The sequence below is a fragment of the Sapajus apella genome, unplaced genomic scaffold, assembly GCF_009761245.1.
Source record: "Sapajus apella isolate SASKATOON/1434 unplaced genomic scaffold, GSC_monkey_1.0 scaffold88, whole genome shotgun sequence".
Taxonomy (NCBI): Eukaryota; Metazoa; Chordata; class Mammalia; order Primates; family Cebidae; genus Sapajus; species Sapajus apella.
The window spans coordinates 8,477,200-8,500,441 of record NW_022437028.1 but is presented as its reverse complement, the minus strand read 5'-3'; the positions used below and the strand labels follow the sequence as shown (position 1 = coordinate 8,500,441).

The 23,242-nt window shown below is 55.1% G+C and overlaps 2 protein-coding genes across 5 annotated transcripts in view; both read right to left on the bottom strand.

The window, feature by feature from the left end:
* The window catches only part of CUNH7orf61 (chromosome unknown C7orf61 homolog), an 8,525-nt gene extending 1,019 nt beyond the window's left edge, over positions 1 to 7,506 (bottom strand). The window contains exons 1-2 of one of the 3 annotated variants that reach the window (XM_032255208.1): positions 6,889 to 7,506; positions 6,291 to 6,611 (exon numbers count right to left, since the gene is read on the bottom strand). In XM_032255208.1, coding sequence (XP_032111099.1) covers positions 6,291 to 6,611; positions 6,889 to 6,951 — 384 coding nt within the window. In that variant the 5' untranslated portion in view covers positions 6,952 to 7,506. Of the gene's footprint in view, positions 1 to 6,290 lie in introns of all 3 variants that reach the window. The other 2 variants (XR_004261808.1, XM_032255207.1) reach the window with 2 other exon arrangements.
* Positions 7,507 to 9,952: 2,446 nt separating this feature from the next.
* TSC22D4 (TSC22 domain family member 4) lies at positions 9,953 to 22,861 on the bottom strand. 2 transcript variants are annotated; one of them, XM_032255204.1, is made up of 5 exons: positions 22,278 to 22,861; positions 20,804 to 21,834; positions 17,788 to 17,954; positions 10,987 to 11,035; positions 9,953 to 10,605 (listed from the first exon to the last, which is right to left on the bottom strand). In XM_032255204.1, exons 2-5 carry the CDS (start codon positions 21,563 to 21,565, stop codon positions 10,396 to 10,398), a joined length of 1,188 nt encoding a protein of 395 aa, XP_032111095.1. In that variant the 5' UTR covers positions 21,566 to 21,834; positions 22,278 to 22,861; the 3' UTR covers positions 9,953 to 10,395. The 2 variants fall into 2 exon arrangements, with proteins under 2 accessions (XP_032111095.1, XP_032111097.1); XM_032255206.1 differs by lacking the exons at positions 20,804 to 21,834; positions 22,278 to 22,861 and adding an exon at positions 19,127 to 20,041.
* Positions 22,862 to 23,242: the final 381 nt, after the last annotated feature.

The following is a 23,242-nucleotide window of genomic DNA, read 5'->3' as shown; positions in this document are numbered from 1 at the left end:
TTTTGTATTTTTAGTAGAGACAGGGTTTCACCATGTTGGCCAAGTGGGTCTTGAACTCCTGATCTCAAGTGATCCTCCTGCCTCAGCCTCCCAAAGTGCTGGGATTACAGGTGTGAGCCACCACGCCTGGCCCCATCATTTCTATTCTCATGGTCTGCTCCTCGTACCATGTTTCATACACCATCTGCTCTAAGGACTGGTCTGTTTTCTCCACTAGAGTGCAAGCTCTGGAGCACGGAAGCTATCACTGACCTACCTTTGAGACCCCACTCCTAAAATGAAAGAGAACAGAAGGACACACAACTAGACTCTGTCTCCAGCCTGGAGCTCTCTCCTGACCTCCAGGCCTGCATAGACTTCTGCCTCTTGGACACCTCCATGTAAATGTCTTATCATTGACATTACAACTCATCTCATCCCAATGCCCTAAAATTGTCACCTTCTCCCCTGTTCTTCCTCATTCATTCTCCATGCCAGTGAATATCTCCAGTCTGCCTGACTCTTGTCTCTCCCAATCTCCACTGCTTCCATCCATCAACCACTAGGCCCAACCATTCTACCTCCTAAATGTGGCACCAATGCATTAACTTGTTCTACCTGATGGCACTTCCCCAGTCCAGAACAGCATTCTTTTTTTTTTTTTTGAGATGGAGTCTCGCTCTGTTGTCCAGGCTGGAGTGCAGTGGTACAATCTCAGCTCACTGCAACTTCCACCTCCACCAGGTTCAAGCAATTCTCCTGCCTCAGCCTCCTGAGTAGCTGGGAGTACAGGAGCTCACTACCACGCCCAGCTAATTTTTTTGTATTTTTAGTAGAGACAGGGTTTCTCCATGTTGGTCAGGCTGGTCTCGAACTCTCGACCTCAGGTGATCCAACCACCTCGGCCTCCCAAAGTGCTGGGATTGCAGGCATGAGCCACTGCACCCAGCCCAGAACAGCATTCTATCTTAGCCTGGACTGCAGCAGCTTCAGTGGATCCTCCTGTCCCTTCTCTGGTCCCCTGCTAAGACCCCTCTTCAGGACAGCCAAGTGACCCTTTATCATTATGGATGACATTATTATAGAATGAGGTCTCTTTCTGTTGCCCAGCTGGAATGTAGTAGTGCAATCACTGCAGTCTTCAACTCTGCTGGGCTCAAGCGATCCCCCCGGCCTGTCTCCTGAGTACCTGGGACTACAGGTGTGCACCACCATACCTGGCTAATTTTAAAAAAATCTTTTGTAGAGATGGGGTCAGTCTCGCTATACTCCAGCAAACCAAAACATAAAGCTACAGAATATTTCTATTAGACAGGAGAAAGCAAAAAGCACAAACAAAACACAAAATGATACAGAACATTTTCATCAACACAAGGAGTCCTCATGTTGTCCTTTTTTTTTTTTTTTTTTTTTTTTGAGATGAAGTCAATGGTGCGATCTCAGCCCACCACCTCCCAGGTTCAAGCAATTCTCCTGCCTCAGCCTCCCGAGCAGCTGGGATTACAGGCATGTGCCACCATGCCCAGCTAATTATATATTTTTAGTAGAGACAGGTTTCTCTGCGTTGGTCAGGCTGATCTTGAACTCCCGACCTCAGGTGATCTGCCCGCCTTGGCCTCCCAAAGTGCTGGGATTACAAGCGTACATGTTGTCCTTCTATACCTACACTATTCTGCCCCTCTCTCTGCGGCTCCTGGCAACTTTGGGCCACTAATATGTTTTCCATTTCTAGATTTTTGTTATTTCAAGAGGGGTAGATGATATACATAAATGGAATCATTCAGTATATAACCTTTTAGGATTGGTTGTTTCCACTCAGTATAATTTCCTCAAGGCCAGGAGTGGTGGCTCACACTTATAATCCCAGCACTTTGGGAGGCCAAGGTGGGTGGTTCACATGAGGTCAGGAGTTCAAGACCAGCCTGGCTGAGATAGTGAAACCCTGTCTCTATTAAAAATACAAAAAATTAGCCGGGCATGGTGGCATGCGTCTGTAGACCCAGCTATTCGGGAGGCTGATGCAGGAGAATCACTTGAATCTGGGAGGTAGAGGTTACAGTGAGCCGAGGTCTCACCACTGCACTCCAGCCTGGGCAACAAGACTGAAACTCCATCTCAAAAAACAAAAAAAAATTCCTCAAGATTCACCCATGTTATTGGACATATCAATAGTTTGTCCTTTCTAGCTTTTTACATTTTTATTTGTGTGTTTGTTTTGTTTGTTTGTAGAAATGGGGTCTTACTATGTTGTCCAGGCTGGCCTTGAACCCCTGGGCTCAAGCAATGCTCCCACCTGGGTGTTTAAAAGGGCTAGGATCACAGGCGTGTCACTGCGCCTGGCTAATTTATCCCTTCTTATTGCTGAGTAGTATTCTGAGGTTTGAAAATATCAGTTTAACCATTCACGGACTGAAGGACATGGGTTGATTTTGGCTGTTACAAATCAAGCTGCTATGAACATCCACATTTAGATTTTTTGTGTGGACATAAGATTTCATTTATCTGGGATAAATGCCCAAGAGTACAACTGTTGGGTCATATGATAACTACATGCTTAGTTTTACAAGAAATGACCATTCTTGGCCGGGTGCTGTGGCTCACGCCTGTAATCCCAGTACTCTGGGAGGATGAGGCGAGCGGATCACCTGAGGCCAGGAGTTTGAGACCAGCCTGGTCCAATATGGTGAAACTCCATCTCTATTAAAAATACAAAAATTAGCCAGACGTGGTGGTGGGTGCCTGTCATCCCAGCTACTCAGGAGGCTGACAAACAGAATCACTTGAACCTGGGAGGCAGAGGTTGCAGTGAACCGAGATCAGGCTGTCAAAAAAAAAAAAAAGAAAGAAAAGAAAAGAAAAGACCATCCTCTTTTCCATAGTGGCTGTGTCATCTTTTTTTTGAGACAGTGTCTCTGTCACCCAGATTGGAATGCACTGGCACAAATATAGCTCACTGCAGCCTTGACCTCCCAGGCCCAAGCGATCCTCCCACTTTAGCCTCCCAGGTAGCTGAGGCTACAGGCATGCATCATGCCTGGCTAATTTTTTACTTTTGTAGAGACAGGTTCTCCCTATGTTGCCCAGGCTGGGCTCAACAAGCTTACAATCCTACCCGCACATACGAGTGCTGGTGAGCTTTCGAAATCAAAATCTGATCATGTCACTCCTCTGCTCAGATGTCTTCAAGGGCTCCCATTACTCTATGGGTCCAATCCAAAGCTCGAAACGTGGCAGCCCTGCCTTCTACCAGCTGGCTTTTGGCTTTAGGATCATTCCATTCCAAGCCACACACCTTGGGCCAGCTCTGCACACATCTGCTATTATTTTTTGTTTGAGACAGACTCTCATTCCATTTCCCAGGCTGGAGTGCACTGGCACAATCTCGGGTCATTGTAACCTCTGCTTCCTAGGTTCAAGTGATTCTCCTGCCTCAGCCTCCCAAGTGTCTGGGATTATAGGGGTGCACCACCACATCCTGCCCATTTTTTTTTTTTGAGACAGAGTCTCGCTCTGTCACCCAGGCTGGAATGTAGTGGCATGATCTCAGCTCACTGCAACCTCTGCCTCCTGGGTTCAAGTGATTCTCCTGCCTCAGCTTCCTGAGTAGCTGGGATTATAGGTGTGTGCCACCATGCCCCGCTAATTTTTGTATTTTTAGTAGAGACAGGGTTTCACCATGTTGGTCAGGCTGAATTTTTGTATTTTTTTTTTCTTTTTTAAAATTTTTGTTTTTACAAAGATGGGGTTTCACCATGATGGCCAGGCTGGTCTTGAACTCCTAACCTCAGGTGATCCACCCACCTCAGCCTCCCAAAGTGCTAAGATTACAGGCGTGAGCCACCACGCCCAGCTGAATTTTTGTATTTTTTTAGTAGAGACAGGGTTTCACCATGTTGGCCAGGCTGGTCCTGACCTCAGGTGATCCACTTGCCTCAGCCTCCCAAAGTGCAGGATTACAAGTGCAAGCCATCAGCCTTTCTTTTTTTTGAGACAGAATCTCTGTCACCCAGGCTTGAATACATGGCACGATCTCGGCTCACTGCAAACTTCGCTTCCCAGATCCCAGCAATCCTCTCACCTCAGCCTCCTGAATAGCTGGGACTACAGCTATGAGTCACCAATTCCTGGCTTATTTTTATATATTTTGTAGAGATGGGGTTTCACCATGTTGCCTAGGCTGGTCTCGAACTTCTGAGCTCAAGTGGTCCTCCTGCCTTGGCCTCCCAAAGTGTTGGGATTACAGTCGTGAGCCACTGTGCCTGGCCACACACCTGCTGTTCTTACTCCCTGGATACCCCTCCCATTCCCTCCACCTTCCCCTAACAACCCCTTCAAGCCAAGCTAACGCCTTCAGGCCTCAGCTTTACCCTCACTTCTGTTAAGAAGGCCTTGCCTGACTCCTTAGGTCTGGATAAGATGGCTCTCCACTGGGGTCCTACAGCCCCCTGGACAACGTCACATTCAACAATGTCTGGATACTGAACTAGCAATGCCTGTTATCTCATCTGTAACCCTGCAAGTCCGCAAGTCTTGTTCAGTGTTGTATCTGGCTAATTTAAATTAGCCAGGAGTGGTGGTGTGTGTCTGTAGTCCCAGCTACTCAGGAGGCTTGAGGCAGGAAGACTGCTTGAGCCCAGGAGGTGGAGGCTGCAGTGAGCCATGAATGCGCGACTGCACTCCAGCCTGGGCAACAGAATGAGACCCTGTCTCAAAAAAAGGAAGGGAGGGAGGGAGGGAGGGAGGGAGGGGAAAAGGAAGGAAGGAAGGAAGGAAGGAAGGAAGGAAGGAAGGAAGGAAGGAAGGAAGCTAGCTTCAGGAATACCTGGCACTTGGTGGAGGCATAGGAAATAATTTTTTTGTTTGTTTGTTTGTTTAAGAGACAGTCTTGCTCTGCTGCCCAGGCTGGAGTGCAGTGGCACAATCATAGCTCATTGCAGCCTTGAACTCCTGGGCTCAAGTGATCCTCCTGCCCCAGCCTCCCAAGTAGCTGGGACTACAGGCACCACTACAGGCACCTGGCTAATTTTTAAATTTTTTTGCAGAAATGGGGTCTTGCTTTGTTGCCCAGGCTGGTCTTACTGGCCTTGAACTCCTGGCCTCAAGTAATTCTCCTGCCTCAGCCTCCCAAAGTACTGGGACTACCAGCATGAGCCCCCATGCCTGGCTAATAAAGAAAAAAATTGGGGTTGGGCACACGGTGGCTCATGCTGGTACTCCTAGCACTTTGGGAGGTCAAGGTGGGTGGATCACGAGGTCAGGAGTTCAAAACCAGCCTGGCCAAGATGGTGAAACTCCATCTGTACTAAAAATACAAAAATCAGCTGGGCACGGTAGCACGTGCCTGTAATCCCAGCTACTTGGGAGGCTGAGGCAGAGAATGGCTTAAACCCAGGAGGCGGAGGTTGTAGTGAGCGGAGATTGTGCCACTGCACTCCAGCCTGGGCAACAGAGTGAGACTCCGTCTCAAAAAAAAAAAAATTGCCAGGTGTGGTGGCTCATGCCTGTAATTCTAGCACTTTGGGAGGCTGAGGCAGGTAGATCACTTGAGCTCAGGAGTTCCAGACCAGCTTGACCACATGGTGAAACCCTGTCTCTACTAAACATACAAAAATTAGCCAGGCATGGGAGCGCATGCCTGTAGTCCCAGCTACCCAGGAGGCTGAGGCAGGAGAATCGTTTAAAACTTGGAAGGTAGAGGTTGCAGTGAGCCGAGATCACACCACTGCACTCCAGCCTGGGTGATAGAGCGAGACTCTGTTTCAAAAAAAAAAAGAAAAAGAAAAAACTGGCCGGGCGCAGTGGCTCAAGCCTGTAATCCCAGCACTTTGGGAGGCCGAGGCGGGTGGATCACGAGGTCAAGAGATCGAGACCATCCTGGTCAACATGGTGAAACCCCGTCTCTACTAAAAATACAAAAAATTAGCTGGTCATGGTGGCGCGTGCCTGTAATCCCAGCTACTCAGGAGGCTGAGGCAGGAGAATTGCCTGAACCCAGGAGGCAGAGGTTGCGGTGAGCCGAGATCGCGCCATGGCACTCCAGCCTGGGTAACATGAGTGAAACTCCGTCTCAAAAAAAAAAAAAGAAAAAACCGTTTTAACAGACAGGGTCTTGCTATGTTGCCCAGGCTGGTCTCGAACTCCTGAGCTCAAGTGATCTTCCCATCTCAACCTCCCAAAGTGCTGGGAATACAGGCATGAGCCACTGCATCAGGCCAGGAAACAATTGTTGAACAAGTCATCGGAGGGAGGAGTGAGTCACTGGGGGCTGGGGAAAGAGGGAGGGGTACTGGAAACAGGGGGACGGTGCTGACCTTCCAGCTGCACATCTGCCAGCCGCTCTGCAGGGCGGAAAACATGAGTGTGGAGACAGACTTGACGGCCATCCTGGGCAGCCGCAGCAGGGATCGGCCCTGTCGGCCCAGCTCCGCCTCGGTCCCCTCTGTGGTCTTGGCCAACATGCAGGCATCTGGCAGCTCAGGGGACTCACCCAACTCAAGCTTAGCCTCTTTGAGGGGCTCGACCAACCTCAAAGTCTCAGACACCTGCAGAGTCTTCACTTTTTTCAATGAGTGTTTCTTGGAGGCAGGGTGTTCTAACATCATTGGTTTCATTTTCTGTCTCCAGAAGAAAACCTGAGAACCAAGACACAGAAAGGAGAGACAGGAGAGAGGGGCAGGGCAGACAACACCATCCACAGAAGAAAAGGCACAAAAGGGATGGAGCAGTGAGTTTCCTGGCCTCTCTTTCTTCTCTTCCAGTCCCTCCCCAGCTGTCCTTTCCCTCCTCTCCACCCCGTCTTGTTTGGCCATAGGAGGCCAGAAAGGGAGGGAGCCCATGCTGTAAGGGCTGCCCAAGACCCATGCCCTCGTCCCAGTGCATCACAAGGACAGAGCAGTCTTGGAAACTCACCCAGCTAGTAATCCTTTGCCAAGCCCGTCTAACCCATCGGAAGAACCTCATGACCACAACCATCTTTCTCGACAGGATAAACACAGTCGAGGGGGCAAAGCCAGCATTTGGTACGGTGGGGGTGGCGGGTGGAGGACAGGGTGGGCTTCGGGCCAGTGACCACCTCTTGAGGGGTCCCCTGGGAGCTTCAAGCACAGCAGTAAAGAAAGACGTAGGAAATACTGGGGGACAGTCCCTCCCGGTGACACATCCCAGACCTTTCCTCCCCTCCCTCAGGGAGAGGAGTTGACGTAGGTGAGAACCTACAGTGAGGGAGAGTTCTACACCATTGTGAGGCTGCCTGGCCCTGACCCCAACCCCCAAGGTCCCGGAGAGTCCATCTCTTCCACCCTGGCACTCCTTCGCTCACATCCAGGGAAAAGAAACCCACATGTAACAAACTAACAGGCACTGTCCCTGCATGGAGTCATGCAGTCCCTGCACAGCAGCCCTTCAAGGAAGACATTACTGTTAGTGCCACTTCCTCAAAGAGGAATCTGAAATTCAGAAAAGCTAAAGGGGGCTGGGCATGGTGGCTCGTGCCTGCAATCCCAGTGTTTTGGGAGGCTGAAGCAGGAGGATCACCTGAGGCCAGGAGTTTAAGACCAGCTTAGGCAACACAGTGGGACCCCCGATTCACTATGTTTAAGTTAAAAAAAAATTTTTTTTTAATTAGCCAGGAGTGATAGTATGTGTCTCCAGTCCCAGCTACTCAGGAGGAGGAGGCAGGACTGCTTGAGCCCAGGAGGTGGAGGCTGCTGCGAGCCATGATTTCACCACTGTACTCCAGCCTAAGTAATAGAATGAGACTGTGACCGTGTCTCAAAAAACCAAAAAAAAAGAAAGAAAGAAGAAGGAAGGAAGGAGGGAAGGAGGGAGGGAGGGAGGGAAGGGAAAGGAAGGGAAGAGAAGGGAAGGGAGGGAGGAAGAGAGAGAGAAAAAGAGGGAAAGAAAAGGAAAGGGTAAAGGAAAAGGAAAAGGGGAGCGGAGGGGAGAAAAAAGGAAGAAAGAAAGAGAAAGAAAAAAAAAAGGAAGGAAGGGAAGGAGGAAGGAAGAGAGAGAGACAGAGGAAGGAAGGAAGGAGAGAAAGGAAGAGAGAGAAAGAAGGAAAAAATAAAAAGAAGGAAGGAAGGAAGGAAAGGAGGGAGGAAGGAAGGAAGAGAGGTAGGGAGGGAGGGAAAAAACTTAAGGAGGCTTAAGTGTGATAGCTCACACCTGTAATCCCAGAACTTTGGGACGCCAAGGTGGGAGAATTACTTGAAGCCAGGAGTTTGAGATCAGCCTGGGCAATATAGCAAGATTGCCCCTACAAAAATATTTAGGCTGGGCATGGTGGCGCATGTCTGTAATCTCAGTACTTTAGGAGGCTGAGGTAGGCAGATCACTTGAGTTCAGAAGTTCAAGACCAGCCTGGCTAACATGGCAAAATCCCATCTCTACTAAAAGTACAACAAAAAAAGGCGGGGTGCGGTGGCTCATACCTGTAATCCCAGCGCTTTGAGAGGCAGAGGTGGGTGGATCACGAGGTCAGGAGTTCAAGACCAGCCTGGCCAAGATGGTGAAACCCCCATCTCTACTAAAAATACAAAAATTAGCCGGGTGTGGTGGCAGGTGCCTGTAATCCTGCGGTGGCTACTTGGGAGGCTTAGGCAGGAGAATTTCTTGAACTTGGGAGGTGGAGATTACAGCGAGCTAAGATCGTGTCACTGAACTCTAGCCTGAGAGTCAGAGCAAGACTCCGTCTAAAAAGAAAAAAGAAAAAAAATAATTAGCCCGGTGTGGCGGCACACACGTGTAGTCCCAGCTACTCAGGAGGCTGAGACATGAAAATCACTTGAGCCTGGGAGGCAGAGGTTGCAGTGAACTGAGATCTCACTACTGCACTCCAGCCTGGGCGACAAAAGCGAAACACCATCTCAAATACATACATACATACATACATACATATAGCTGGGTGTAGTGGCACATGTCTGTAGTCTCAGCTACTTGGAAGGCTGAAGTGGGAGGATCACTTGAGCCCAGGAGTTGAAGACTGCAGTAATATATGATCGCACCACCGCACCCCAGCCTGGGCAACATAGCAAGACCCCATCTCTACAAAAATAAAGAAAATTAGCTGAATGTGGTGGTGCGCACCTATAGTTCAGGGAGGCCAAGGCAGGAGGATCACTTGAGCCAGGGAGATGGAGGCTGCAGGGAGCTGTGACTGTGTTGCTGCACTCTGGGCAACAGAGCAAGACCCTGTCTCAAAAAAGAAAGAAGAAATTTAAAAAAAAAACAAAAAGAAAAACCAAAGAAGTTGCCAAAAGTTATGAACCTAGGGAAACTAAGGAGGCAGAGAGTCAGGGACTCCAAGGCAGGTCAGCCTCCAAGGACCTGGCTTCACAGCTTCCTTCTAGCCGGGGCCCCTTCTGCTCCCAGGGCCCCCCTGGGGCTTTGGCCGCAGCTCTTCCCTCTTCCCCGCAGCTCTTCCCTCTTCCCCACTAGAGGGGGTCCTTCTCCATCGCTGCTGACTCGCCTGGGACTGGAGCCCAGGCTGTCAGGGAGGGGCCAGCTCACCCACAGGGCCCGTCCTCAGCCGGCCGGGGGTGGGAGCCGCGGCGGCCGGCCAGGCCTGGCAAGGGCACCGTGTGCCCGGGGAGCCTGGCCCACACCCAGCCCTGAGACAAGGGGCCCATTCAGGGCCCCCCGCCCCACCCCCAAACAGCCACCCAGATCCAGCCCGCAGAGGGGACACACTGGGAAGCTGAGGGGGGGTGGATCTTGGGCAACCACCAAAGGCCTCATTGTTTCCCGGCTTCCCCCCCCAGCACGTGGGCAGACGCCCCCCCACCCCCAATCTTCGCCTGCCCCTTCCCAGGACCCGAACCGCTGGCTCCCTTCTCTGGCCTCTGTCTCGACCCCTCCATCTCCCACACTTTAAACTTCCCCAGTCTGCAAAAGGAAAGATCTCAGGGGAGCCTGAAGTGGCAGGCGCGAACCTCGAGTCTGGGCACAAGCGAAGAACGAGATGTCAACCTCCAAATTCAAGTTTCTTCAGAGTTTTTAATTATTATTATTACTTTAATAACAACCTGAATCCCAGAACTTCCAGATACTGTCCACACTCCCTCCCCTGGGCAGAGGAGAGGGGGCACCTCGAGGGAACAAAGTGGGGGTGGGATGTCTGCCGGGGAGCCTCCTACTCCCCCAGGCTGTCTACTGCTGGGGGTCCCACGAGGGAGGGTGGGGGCTGGGCTCCCTCCCAGAGGGGGGTCCCTCTGACACCCCGTTCTGAAGCCCTCCCTCCTCCATCAAGGCTGGGGACGTTGAGGAGACGGGGCAGGGGCGGGGGGGGGACCAGGCCAATGCTGAGCCTTGAACTCCCACCCTGGGGACATGGGGACATTAAAGCTGCATAGGAAGAGGGGGCAGGCGGCTGGCGCAAGGCCGGGCAGCCCCAAAGGCACATTGTAAGGGAAGGGAGGCTCAGATGGAGGGCCCATTGGGCGCAGGGTGCCCAAGTCGCGGGACCCCCGAGGAGGGCAGCTGAGCCAGCTGCTCTGGGCTGGCCAGGGCGCGCAGCAGCCCATTCTCCTGCTCCAGCGCGGCGTTCCGCTCCGCCAGGTCCCGGATCTGCTCCTTCAGCACCTCCACCTCCTCCCGGACCGCAAACATGAGGTGGGACTTCACCAAGTCCTGGGGACCCCGGGACAGGCATGGGGTCAACGGGTGGGTGGCTCATCCCCTGCCCAGTGCCTCAAGGGCCAGGGTGGGAGAGAGTCCCCAGTGCCCAGAGGATGAGGGACAAAGTAGCGAAGGGACAGGGGACAAGGACAAGGGATAGAGGCAGAGTCAGGGCTCAAAGATAGAGATGGGGACCAGCAGCCTGACCAGAGGCTGGGCAGAGTCAAGGGTGGAGGTGGCAGCAGGAGATAGTGGAGGATGCCCAGAGCCCGGCAGGGAAAGGGATGGAGGAGCTGGGGGTTCCTGCTCCCTGGTGAGGAAGAGAAAAGGGCCAGGGCAGGCGGACGGCTTAAGGGGGCCGGGACCTCCTGGGACCAAGATGGCTTCTCTTACCATGGCTTGCTCGATTTTGTTGTCAATGCCAACCAGGCTTCCGGAGCCACTGGAGAGACACAGGAAGGTGAGGGGAGGAGAGGAGGAGAGGAGGAGCCTTCCCAGGTGCTGGCTTCTTGGACCACAGCCTCCCGCCCACACCCCCCTGTACCTGTGACAGTAGAGAATGAGGGAGAGGAGGGTTTTGTCCATCCCCCTGCGGGCCGAGGGCCGCTGCCCAGGGCCCCCCAGGCCCCGGTGCGGCGGAGGCCCAGATGTCCCTCGGATGGGAGACGCACCCCGGGGAGAGCAAGGGGAAGAGGCACAGCCCCTTTTTCGGGGCGGCCCCGGAGCCATCCCCACCACTCGGGTCTCATAAGATGACACCAGGGACTTGACAGAGACCCCTGGCTGAGCCATGCCCAAGGGAAAAGCGTCCTTGGACACCCACCCCCAACAGAGAGGGATGCAGTGAAGGGAATGCCTGGGGGGCTCAGAGCCCCCCCGGGCAGAGCGGGATCTAGCTGGTGCCAGGCGGGCAGAGAGGAGACAGTGCCTCAGGGGTGCTGTCCAGAAAGATATACACCACCCCCCCAGGGCAAGGCCTGGCTGCTATTGGCTCCTTGGGGACACGGGGAACCCCCTCCCTTCGGCTCCTCAGTGGGCGGGAATTCCCAGACACGGTCAGTGCCAGTGTCCCCTTCTCACCCTGGCACCGATCCCAGAGTAGAGAGGAGGGGGCCGGCTGAGGAAGTCAGCTGGTGGCCAGGCTGGGGAGGGGCTTGGGGCAGAAGCCTGGGTCTGAAAGGGGAGTGAAGGGTGTGACGGGTGAGGAAGGGCCTGGCCCTTGGAGGCCCCTCTCCACCTCTGACCCCATCCTGTCCCCTCTGTCCCTCAAGGCCTCGGGAAACAGGGTGGAGGTGGCTGGGGTGGGGGGCGTTCTGATGTGCTCATGGTCTTCTATAGATTGTGAGCACCCTCCCACCAAAAAACACCAGAGGACTCACATCATGGGTGACCCCTGGGACATGGCCAGAAGGTCCTTGACTTCCCACAGAGAATACAAAAAATGGGAAAGGTTACCATGGCAACAGAAACTGAGCCCAGAGCCCTGTAAGACAAATACAGCCTAAAGGCTGGGCACAGTGGCTCATGTCTGTAATCTCAGTATTTTGGGAGACCAATTTGGGCAGATCACTTGAGGTCAGAAGTTCAAGACCAGCCTGGCCAACATGGTGAAACCCCGTCTCTACTAAAAATACAAAAATCAGCTGGGCATGGTGGAGGGCACCAGTAATCCCAGCTACTGGGGAGACTGAGGCAGGAGAATCGCTTGAACCCAGGAAGTGGAGGTTACAGTGAGCCAAGATTATACCACTGCACTCCAGCCTAGGCGACAGAGACCCTGTTTAAAAAAAAAAAAAAAGTCCAGGCAAGGTGGCTCACACCTGTAATCCCAGCACTTTGGGAGGCCGAGGTGGGTGGATCACCTGAGGTCAGGAGTTTGAGACCAGCCTGGCCAACATAGTGAAATCCTGTCTCTACTAAAAATACAAAAAAAATTAGCCAGGTGTGGTGGCAGGTGCTTCTAAGTCCCAGCTACTCCAGAGGCTGAGGCAGGAGAATCGAATCGCTTGAACCCACGAGGCAGAGGTTGCAGTGATTCAAGATTGCACCACCGTACTCCAGCCTGGGCAATAAGAGTGAAACTCCGCCTCAAAAAAAAAAAAAAAGTCTATATGCCTGGGACTTGGGTCTGGTGTCCGAGAGGAAGAGCGGGCTTGAGGACAGGAAGGGAGGTGAGCTTGGAGATGGGACTTTGGGAAGAGCAAGAGTTTAGCAGTGAGCTGGGAGTCTCAGGCGGCAGGGAGCGGAAGAGGGTCTAGCTGCAGTCTGGGAAGTGGCCACCAGAGGGAGACTCAGGCCTGGCTCAACAGCCCCTAGGGCTGGGCTCCAGGCTGGCTCCAGGACACTAGGCTCTTGGTCCCAGTACCTGGCTCTCTCAAGTTCCATTCTCACCGTCGAGGACCTGTACAGGCTCTTGTGCCCGGCCTCATCCTCCAAGGCACCCTCTCCCACCACTCAGTCCCCAGGCTCTCGCCCTGAGGCTCCCAACCCACCCCTGCACCCCTGTACCCTGGTGCTGTGTTGGGATCCCCAGTCCTGCCCTCCAGTCCCCAGCTGGGCCTCTCTCAGAGTGGGCGGGAGGGTGGGGTGGGGGTGGGGCTGAGGGGCTGCAGCCCACATCCCTGGGCTCCCCTGTAAGCCCTCCCTCCTGGCTGTCAGACCTGCTTCCCCTAGTCGGGGGGGGATCAGCACTCAATGCAAGGTGACCCCTAGATGAGGTTCTGCAGCCAGGAAGGGAGCACAAGGGAGCTGGGAATTTTCTATTTCTCATCCAAGCTCTGGGTGCAGAAGGTGCTGACAGATGGAACAACTAAGGTGACCAGGCCTGAGAGAGCAGGGTGGGGTGGGTAGGGAAAGGGCACCTGGGATTCCTGGGGCGGGATGAGGGCTGGGCAGGGTGAGGGCTGGGCTGGAGACGAGAGTTGAAGAGGGTGGGGTGGGTCAGCCAGCTGGAGGGTCAAAGTAATTTTTGAGGTATTTCTTTCCTTGTTTTTTTTTTTTTTTTGAGACTGAGTTTTTCACTCTTGTTGCCCAGGCTGAAGTGCAATGGTGCAATATCGAATCGCCACAACCTCCACCTCCCCGGTTCAATCGATTCTCCTGCCTCAGCCTCCCAAGTAGCTGGGATTACAGGCATGTGCCACCATGCCCAGCTAATTTTGTATTTTCAGTAGCGATGGGGTTTTTCCATGTTGGTCAGGCTGGTCTCAAACTGCTGACCTCAAGTGATTTGCCTCCCTTGGCCTCCTCAAGTGCTGGGATTACAGGTGTGAACCACTGCACCTGGCTTGAGCTATTTCAACCAGCAGCACCTGGGTGGAGACAGAGCCACCACAAAAAATCCAATTCTCCCCCACTCCATTAAACAAACTCACAGAGACCAAAGGGGCGGATACACAGAGACAGGAACACAGGCCCTGCTTGGCGGAGACTCAGGGGTAAAGATGTCAAGTAAGTTTTTCATTTTCACCAGAGATAAAGGAATAATACAAAGTAAACATTTGTTGGCCATCAGGTGACTGTCTTCCGTTTGTCTAGCACCTGAGAGTTTCGATGGCACTTTCCAGTGGGACATTCTAACGCACACTTCAAGGGACCAGGACTCTGACATCCCAGGCCCTCCCCTTGAGGACCCCTAAGTGCGGGGTCGTGGGCACCGTGCTAGAATTCTTTGGCAGGGTCCCGGGGAGGAAAGTAAGAGTTGCTGAGACACAAGCCCAAAAGCAAGTTTGTGTGGATGAGAAAATGTCCCCTTCTTCGAGACCCTTAATGCTGTCTTCCAGAAAAATGTGACTTTAAGCATCTACTGTGACTTCAAATATAAGTGGCACCCCCTGGAGTTGTGCAGAGCATGACATGCACAGTTGGAGACTTGGCCCTGCAGGACTCTTGATTCTGGGTCGGGGATAGCCCTAGGAACTGGTCTTCCTCTTTGAAGGTCAAATAAAACAGCCTCAACATGAAGATGAGATGAAAAAGCAGGACACCTGGGAGAAATGGGGAGCCTGGGATCTTGCGGACAGGGGCCAGCCCCATGCACCCTCCAATGTGTTCGGGGGAGCCCCCAGGGCCTAAGCCTGGGGCCAAGAAAGTGGCATCCCTGTCTCTACTCCCTCCGGGAATCTGTGGTGTCTTTGGGGCGGGGCTGGGAAGGTCAGGGAGGGGGAAAGGGGGTTGGCTCCCTGCCCTGCTTGGGAGAGCTGTCCCTGACAGTCCTAGAGAGAAAAGACATTGTAGACCACTGCCACCACCTCCTTGCTTGGGACACAGGTATCCCGGTAGGACAGTGGAGAAAGTGTGGCTTTGGGGTTGGACCCAGGCTCCAATTGCAGTCCAGCCACTTAAACTAGCTGGATGGCCTTGGGCAAGTTTCTAAAACCCTCCTGGCCAGCTCGGTGGCTCCTGCGTGTAATCCCAGTACTTTGGGAGGCAGAAACACCCAAAAAACCTCCTTCTCTGTGTCTCAGATACTTCATCTGGCAAGTGGGAGAATGGAACTGCTTTTAGGATTACAAGGGATAAGGGAGTACTGGATCCAAGGGAGGCACTGGATAAATAAATGTACCTTTTCTTTCCCAGGTCCCTGGGATCCATTCCCTATAATCCCTGGATCCCCAGGCCGGCCACCAGCCCCACCCCCATTCCTTCCATCCACTTCTTCACAACTTAACCAACTACCTCCCACCTGCCACGAGGGGATAAGGATTTCCAGCCCTGGCACGTGAGCATTCCAGATTCACCTGCACCCTCTGTTCGCCCCTCCCCAGATTCAGGGACTGGTCAGGCGTCCTCAACTCCCTCCCTGCGATCCAGGCACTGAACATCTCAGCCCACCTTCCCTCTCAAGAGGGAGATCCCAGGCCACTGGGACCCTGTCTTGCCAGCTCTGCACATGCCAGACAGGAGAGGTGGGATCTACACGCCCCATTCCTAGGGGGCAGGGGGTGGCCCAACCCAAACCCGCTGGCCCAGCAGGGTGGGGCTGGAGGGGCTGGGCTGGGACAGATCCCCAAGAGCCTTAGAGCACAGCAGGGTGAAGTGGAGGCTGGGAGCCCGACCGGTCAGACTAGGGTATGCAGGGAGGGGGTGGGACGGAAGGAGGTAGGGAGGGAGGGACAGGGGAAAGATGGAGGCCTCAGGAGGCGGAACCCTCTAAGACAGAGACAGCAGGAGGCTGGGCTGTGAACTCAACGGGGTGGGGGAGGGATGGGGAGTCCTCTTGCCAGGGAACCTCCCAAGTAGGAGGGAGAGAGGGCGGGAAATGCTGAGAATAGCGGTGATGGGGGCAGGTGACTCTCCCGGCCCTGGCCGACCTCACACTTCGCACATTCCTGAGAGCGGGAACGTGCAGAATCCACCCTGCCCTGCCCAGCCCTGCCCAGCACTGGCACCCTTGCCCTCCGTCCCACCGGCTCGAGGCCACCCCTTCTGCCAGGTCCCTATCCTCCCCAAGGCCCCAGGACCCTGTCAGTGGTGGGCTTGAGTCCCTGATCCCCAAGAGCAGCCCCCAATCTGGGGAAGACAGGAAGGAGCAACTCCCATCTGGAACGGATCCCTCAGGCACCCACTCACCCACTCTTGAAGCCCCACCCCCAATTTCCTTCCAAGCAGGAAGTCCCTCCCCTTGAACGCCTCCCAGGGGAAGTCCCACTCCTCCCTCCAAAAGAAAAGCGGTGACTCCCCAGCCCTTCTGCCAGGTTCCTATCAGTCCCCGGCCAGAAGCAGGCAGCCTCTGGCTATCTCTGACTCAACGATTCTGGGCCTCCCTTTTCAGCTTGCTGGCTTTCTTAGGAACGGTGACACCTGGCCCTGGAAACCCAACCAACAGAGCACTGTCTTCTAAAGGATGAACCCCAGAAAGTCACTCTCTGCTGTGCCGCCCCTGCCCCTTTGCCATTCCTAGCCCACTCTGTTCCTTGCTGGCCCAATCTTAGGGAGTGGCTTTCTTGGTTCTAGAAATCCTAGGATCCTAAAGTAGACCCTGTGGGTTATCAGGATGTCACAGTCCCTTATTGGGAGAGGAAGAGGGAGATGGAACTGGGAGGAAACTAATTCCCATTCTTTTTCACCTTTTTTTTGAGATGGAATCTCGCTCTGTAGCCCAGGCTGGAGTGCAGTGGTGTGATCCAGCTCACTGCAATCTCTGCCTCTCAGGTTCCGGTTCAAGCAATTCTCCTACCTCAGCCTCCCAAGTAGCCGGGATTACAGGCACGAGCCACCATGCCCGGCTAATTTTTGTATTTTTTTTAGTAGAGACAGGGTTTCACCATGTTGGCCAGCCTGGTCTTGAACTCCTGAGCTTGTGATCTGCCTGCCTCGGCCTCCCAAAGTGCTGGGATTATAGGTGTGAGCCACTGCACCCGGCCTTTTTTTTTTTTTTTTTTTTTTCTTTTTTGTGTTGGAGCATCGCTTTTTTTCCCAGGCTGGAGGACAGTGCTGTGATCTCAGCTCACTGCAGCCTCTGCCTCCTGGCTTCAAGTGATTCTCCTGCCTCAGCCTCTCCCAGTAGCTGGGATTACAGGCATGCGCCACCACGCCTGGCTAATTTTTGTATTTTCAGTACAGACAGGGTTTCACTATGTTGGCCAGGCTGGTCTCGATCTCCTGACCTCAGGTGATCTGCCTGCCTCGGCCTCCTAAAGTGCTGGGATTATAGGCATGAGCCACCGTGCCCAGCCTACTTCTTATAAATATATATGTCTTTCTTCTTTCTTTCTCTTTTTAGAGATGGGATCTCGCTATGTTTCCAGGGCTTAATCTTGAACTCCTGGCCTCAAGCAATTCTCCTGCCTGGGCCGCCCAGAATGCTGCGATTACAGGCAGGAGCCACTGAGCCCAGGCCTGATTCCCTATTCTGTCTCCAGCACGCATTCACCAGTGGGTTCCTGGGGTTGGCCAGATGATCTCTAAATCTGCAAGAGCTCTGGAATTTGACAACAATGACCCCCTTCAAATTCTAAAAAAGGCTGTGACCTGACAGTTCGGAGCCAGGGAGTCCCACCCAGCCCTCCTCACAGAGGGGGAGTGGGTCCAAAATCAACTGTGTGCAGTGGTTATGCCCAGGCCAGGTTTCTCTAAGAGATCCTCTCCAAGTTCAACCTGGGGAAGGACGCCTCCCGGGAAGCTTCTTACAGTTACCCCAGGTGAGTGGAGAGCCTGAACCCCACGCCCCGCCACCCCGCAAAGCCCACCTACCTATCATCATCGCTGTCTAGGTGACCACTGATGGCCAACATGGAGTGGGCCAGGCTGAATTTCTGAGCTGCTACTGCTCCAAAGGGGTCTGGAGATTTGTGAGCCAGGCTGACATCCGAGGCGAAGTAGAGGGCAGGGGAGCTGGGGCGAGAGTCGAGTGGGAACACCTGGAGGCGGAGAGGAAGGAACACATGAGGGGAGAAGAGAAAGGAACCAGCCACCTTACAACTTGCCTACTAGCCTTCATCCCTCTCCAACTCCCCCCTCTCTTTGGGGGACCCAGGACTCCTACCACCCCTCCCTCCTCCAGCTCCAGCTCCGGGAAAGGCATTAAGGAAGTACTAGAAGCAAGAAGTGGGTCAACCTGAGGCATGGGGGCAGTGGTGTATGGGATATTAGAGAGGGTCTCCCAAGTGGGAAGAGGCAGGGATTGATGGAAGAACTGAGAAGAGACCCAATGCCCCTGCTTCCCCTGGCACGGGACCCCTAATCAGAGGCTACTCAGAGTGTCTGCCTTCTGTTGTTTTTTTGAGATAGAGTCTCACTCTGCCACCCAGGCTGGAGTACAGTGGCATGATCATGGCTCCCTGCACCCTTGAATTCCTGCCCTTAAGCGATCCTCCAGCTTCAGCCTCTCAAGTAGCTGGGACTACAGGCGTGTACCACCATGCCTGGCTAATTTTTTATTTTTTGGAAAGACAGGGTCTCAGTATGTTGTTCCGGCTGGTCTCAAACTCCTGGGCTCAAGTGATGCTCCTGCCTTGGCCTCCCAAAGTGCTGGGAGAATAAGCCACCGCTCCCAGCCTGTCTGCCTTTTTTTTTTTTTTTTTGAGATGGAGTCTTGCTCTATCACCCAGGGTGGAGTGCAGTGACATGATTTTGGCTCACTGCAACCTCTGCCTTCCGGGTTAGAGTGATTTTCCTGCCTCAGTCTCCTGAGTAGCTGGAACTACACGCACTCACCACCATATCTGGCTAATTTTTGTATTTTTAGTAAAGACAGGGTTTCACCATGTTGGTGAGCCTGGTCTTGAACTCCTGACCTCAAGTGATCTGCCTGCCTCAGCCTCTCAAAGTGCTGGGATTACAGGCGTGAACCACCGTGCCCAGGCGGCCCTCTTCAAATGACTCCAATGTCACCTCTTACAGAGGCATTTCCTCATCATTCACTGGTCCACTGAACTGTTTCATTTTTTTTATGGCACCTAACATTATCTGAAATTAAAGTATTTATTGTGTCTCTCCCCTGCTGGAAGGTCAGTTTGCTCAGTGCTATTTGTAGAATGAATGGATCCTCAGAAACTGCTCCTCCATCCCCTTACCCACCCCCCACTCTCACCTTCCCTCTCAAACTTCTCCGACTCAGGTGGAATTCTGCTCCTGCGCTCTGCCCTAGGGTTGGGGGGGGCTGGTTGTGGAGCTGGGGGGAGGCGGAGCCTGGGCGTGGACCCGAATAGCCCAACAGGCGCTGGGGGCGGCAGCAAAAAGGGCGGGGGCGACAGGAACATGACAAGACGCCTCTGTGAGGCCCCGGGAGGCCCCAGCTTCTCGGAAAAGCCAAGAACAGAGAGTGCAGGGTGGTTAGAGGGACAGACAGAGGAAGGGGGCCCAGGTGGTGTCCGCTGGCCCTTCTCCACCACTCCCCTCTCTTAAGAGGGAGAAGAGGCATGGGGGACGTGGAACAGAGACAGACTTTTGGGCAGGGAAATAGCAAAACAGATGCATGCAAACAGAAGACCGCCAGGAGGTGGGGGAAGGCTGGGGGGTAGCGGGCACTGGAGAGAGAGAGGCAGGGTCTGTGGCCCCAAGAAAAGCTCAGGCCAGACTTAAGGACAGACAGCAGGGAGGCTGGTGGCCAAGGGGGTTTGCTTTGGAAGAGCCTGAGGACAGGGACCAATAAGAGAAACAGCATCTTCTCCCCTGGGGTGGGCGTTGAATGCAAGAGTTCAAGAAGAGTGGGGGGAAGAAGGGGGGTGCATCATGAGAGATGTGAGATTGAGGCCAGGAGGGGTGGGGGGGAGCCAGTCCTGACCGGTCCTGACAGGACCCAGACATCCAGTCCCAGGTTATTTTTATACTGTGGTTTGTGTCCAAGGCCAGGAAGGGGAAAGAGTTCGCATCCTCACACCCCCTGCCTTTCCCCAGCCCTCCGAGGTGTTATTTTCTCCCGCAGGACAGAAGTATCCAATCCCTGTGTCTGGCTTCTCGCCCCCACCCCGGGGACCCAGGCATCCTGCGCGCCCCCCCCAGCCCAGACTTGTTCCTCTTTTGGAGACAGGAAGGAGAAGCAATACGGGGACTGCATTCCTTCTCAGGTTCTTCTCGCCTGGAGGGAGTTGAGCCAGACAACTGGGGGGTGAAAAGGATCAACCAGCAAGCCCCTTCCCCATCCCAGGGAGGTGTTCCCCCTCCCCAGTTTCTCCATGACACTTGGTGTGCAGCAAAGCTAGAAGTGGGACTGCGATGGGTGGCTGGGGGAAAAGAAAGACCCCACATTCAGGATGGGGCTGCAGTAGAAAGAGACTGGCAGCATACAAGGCCTACCTTTTACCGTTCCTCCCCAAATCCTGGCAGCTCCTACCCCAGGGACCCAGCTACCCAGCTGGGGCCTCCACCCTCATCACCTAGAGCCAGAGGAGCTGAGACCAAGACAGAAGAAGGCCAGGTGAGGAGGCCACATATGCCAGGCTACGTGAAAACCAAGGCAGAGAATCAGAGGCCAGAGAGAAAGAGAAAGGGTGCAAAAAACAGGAAGGAGGCTGAGGCAGACAACGAAGGAAGAGGAAGGGGCTTGAGAGTGACCTGGCAGGCACAGAGAAGGGGGCTGTCTGATCTGATAGACAGGTGATGGAAGAGGAGGAGGGGTAGAGGAGGGGGGGAGGAGGGGAAGGAGGGGGGGAGGAGGGGGAGGGGGGAGGAGGGGGAGGGGGGAGGAGGAGGGAGGCAGAGGTAGGGAGGCCCGAGATGGAGGTCAGGCCAGGGCTGAGATGGGTGAGCCCTAGAACCCAGGTCTTACCTGCCCCATCTCCTCTGGAGCACCCAACTCCATCCGCAGCTGCACGTCTACAGCCTTCCTCTGGGACAGTGGAGGGGTCCTGGCCCCGGAGCCCCCAGCCTCTGCTTCCATCCTCAGGGAGGGCAGGGGCATGGCAGCCCGAGAAGTGCCCCCGCTCTCCCTAGTCCCAGGCTGTGGGGGGCGCTGCTGAGGCGGGGAAGCCGACAGCGGGGGTGTCTCTGCCTTGGCTTTTCCCGGCACCACCAGCTGGCCCAGCCCCCCAGTGAAGGAGCGGGCCTGAGGTCCTGGAGAGGTCGGGGGTGGACGGAGCCAGGAGGAGGGGCCCTGAGACAGGCCTGACTGTGGGGTGGGGGTGCCCAGGCCGAGGCTGGCCAGCTCCAACCTGGAATCCAAAGATCTGCCCCCGGCACCCCCTGAGGTCCCTCGAATTCCCTCCAGGAGGCGGCCAAAGCTGTGGGGCTCCAGGTCTCGCTCATAAACATCCACACAAGTCCAGCGACCTCGGCGATAAGGCTCTCCCAGGCCGTGGGGCAGCTTCACCACCCGGAAACGGGAGGAGGGGGCCCCAGGTGGTGGAGAGCCATTACGGGGGGTGCCCTTGCCCCCTGGATCAGGGCTGGGCTCCCCATTTGGCAGGCGGGGCGGGGGCCCAGTGGGGGGCGGTGGGGCAGGGGGATCCGAAGCCGCTGGGCTCCCCGGGCCCTCGTAGTCTGTGGTCACGCTGGTGATTTGGAAACTACTCTTCTTCTTGCCCCCGCTCATGGTCCCTCGGGCTCAGGGCTGGGCCAAGGTTGGGGGTGGGCTGGGGCTCCTTGAAGGGGCTCAGGCACCCCTGGAACAAGGGGGCCACATGGTGGGGGCATCCGGGCCCCTGGGGACATCTGGGTCCGACATGGCAGGAGGGCCTGGCGGGAACCGGGGGTGCCTGCTGGGTGAGGGGAGAGGAGGAAAGTGGAGGTGGCAGGAGGGGGGAGCAAGGGCAGGTTTTTCCTGCTGCTGTCGCTGCTGAACTCCAGAGCTGAGTTTGCAAACTGGAAAAAGAGAGAGAGAGAGCGAGTGAGTTTATGTGTGTGTCTGTGTGAAACCAGTGGGCAGGCCACCTCCGGGGCTTCCTCTCCGGGGAGCAAAGTGGGGGAAGGGGAAACCGTCAGAGACCCAGAGACAGGCAAGAGATGACAAGAGACCAAGGCAGAGGAGACCGAATCCCAGAAGGCGCTCAGGGTAGGAAGAGGCAAATGGGTCCCAGAGTTGAACATTTCTCTCCTGGGATACCGACTCAGGGATCCTGCATTGTCCCAAGAGCTCGGACTCCAGGGCCTGGGAGAACCGGGGTGAAGCAGCTCCCCAGCCTGGCCCGGCCACCCAGAGAGACCTCTCCTAGGCCTCCAGCCCCCACCCTCATCCCAGCTCCCACGTCTCTGGGGCAAGCCCTGCCAGGCTACCCCCCAGCGCCCCGCCCAATCCCGAGCCCTACCTCTGGGGCCTCGGCCACTGATGTGAGCCTGGGGGTCCCTGCGCCTAAGAGGTAGGGCTGTCGGTTCCCTGGGGCCTCCTGGCCCCGGGCAGTGGCGGGGTACGCAGGCGGCGATCAGAGCCTGCCCCGTCCTCTTCGGGGGCCGCAGCTCATTCTGCTAGGCATCTCCGTGGAAAGTTTGCTCTCCGGAAAAGAAGGAACCTGAGCCTCCTCCGAGGAGCCCAGGCGCGGCCTCTGAAGCACCAAGGGTCTAGAGACGATGTGGGAGGCGGCGGCGGAGTCCCCCGCTGCTCCCGGTGGCAGCCGGCGAGTTGGTATCCCGAGTCTCCTCCCGCGTGGCCCCGCTGGGTCCGTGTCTCCGCTCCTCGGCTCCCCTGGGTCTCTGCCTCTCCGTCTTTCTCTTTCTGGGCTGTTGACAACCCCCACACCAGGAAGTCCTGCCTCCTCGGGCCTGCTGACTGCTCCTCTCCTCCTCCTCCTCCTTCCCCTCTTCCTCCCCTTCCTCCTCCCTCCCTCCCTCCTGGGGCTCCCCGCCAGCTGGCCGGGGGCCAGGCCTGCCACAGCCGCTGCTGTTGCAGTTGTGGCAGCCGCTGCTCAGGCTGCTGCTCCTGGGGGCCCCAAACAGACTCCCTTAACCCCACACCTGCCGGGCCCCAGCCCCACTCTTGCAGGGAGGGGCTGCAGAGGGCGGGGCTCGGGGAGAAAGGGGAGGAGCTTGCAGGGAGGCGAGGGATTCCCTTACTTGTAGTCAATTGTTGCCCCTGGCCTAGAGACTCACCAAAGGGACTCACCAAAGAGACAGAAGGCACAGGCCTGGAGGTGTACTGGGTGCCCACCCTGAAGTGCCTAGTTCCTGCTGTGGGGCGGCTGTGGCTGTTACTGTCATTCTCCTTTGATTTTCACAGCAACTAAATGAGGAAGGTACTATTATTCCCCTCATTTTTAAAATTGGATTATTGCCTAAC

Coding starts and splice junctions, on each gene's coding strand:
- TSC22D4 (XM_032255204.1), bottom strand. CDS start 21,565: ATGAGCGGGGGCAAGAAGAAGAGTAGTTTCCAAATCACCAGCGTGACC. Junction 17,955..20,803: donor CTCCAGAGGAGATGGGGCAG/GTAAGACCTGGG, acceptor CTCCGCCTCCAG/GTGTTCCCACTCGACTCTCG. Junction 10,606..10,986: donor ACAAAATCGAGCAAGCCATG/GTAAGAGAAGCC, acceptor CGGGGTCCCCAG/GACTTGGTGAAGTCCCACCT.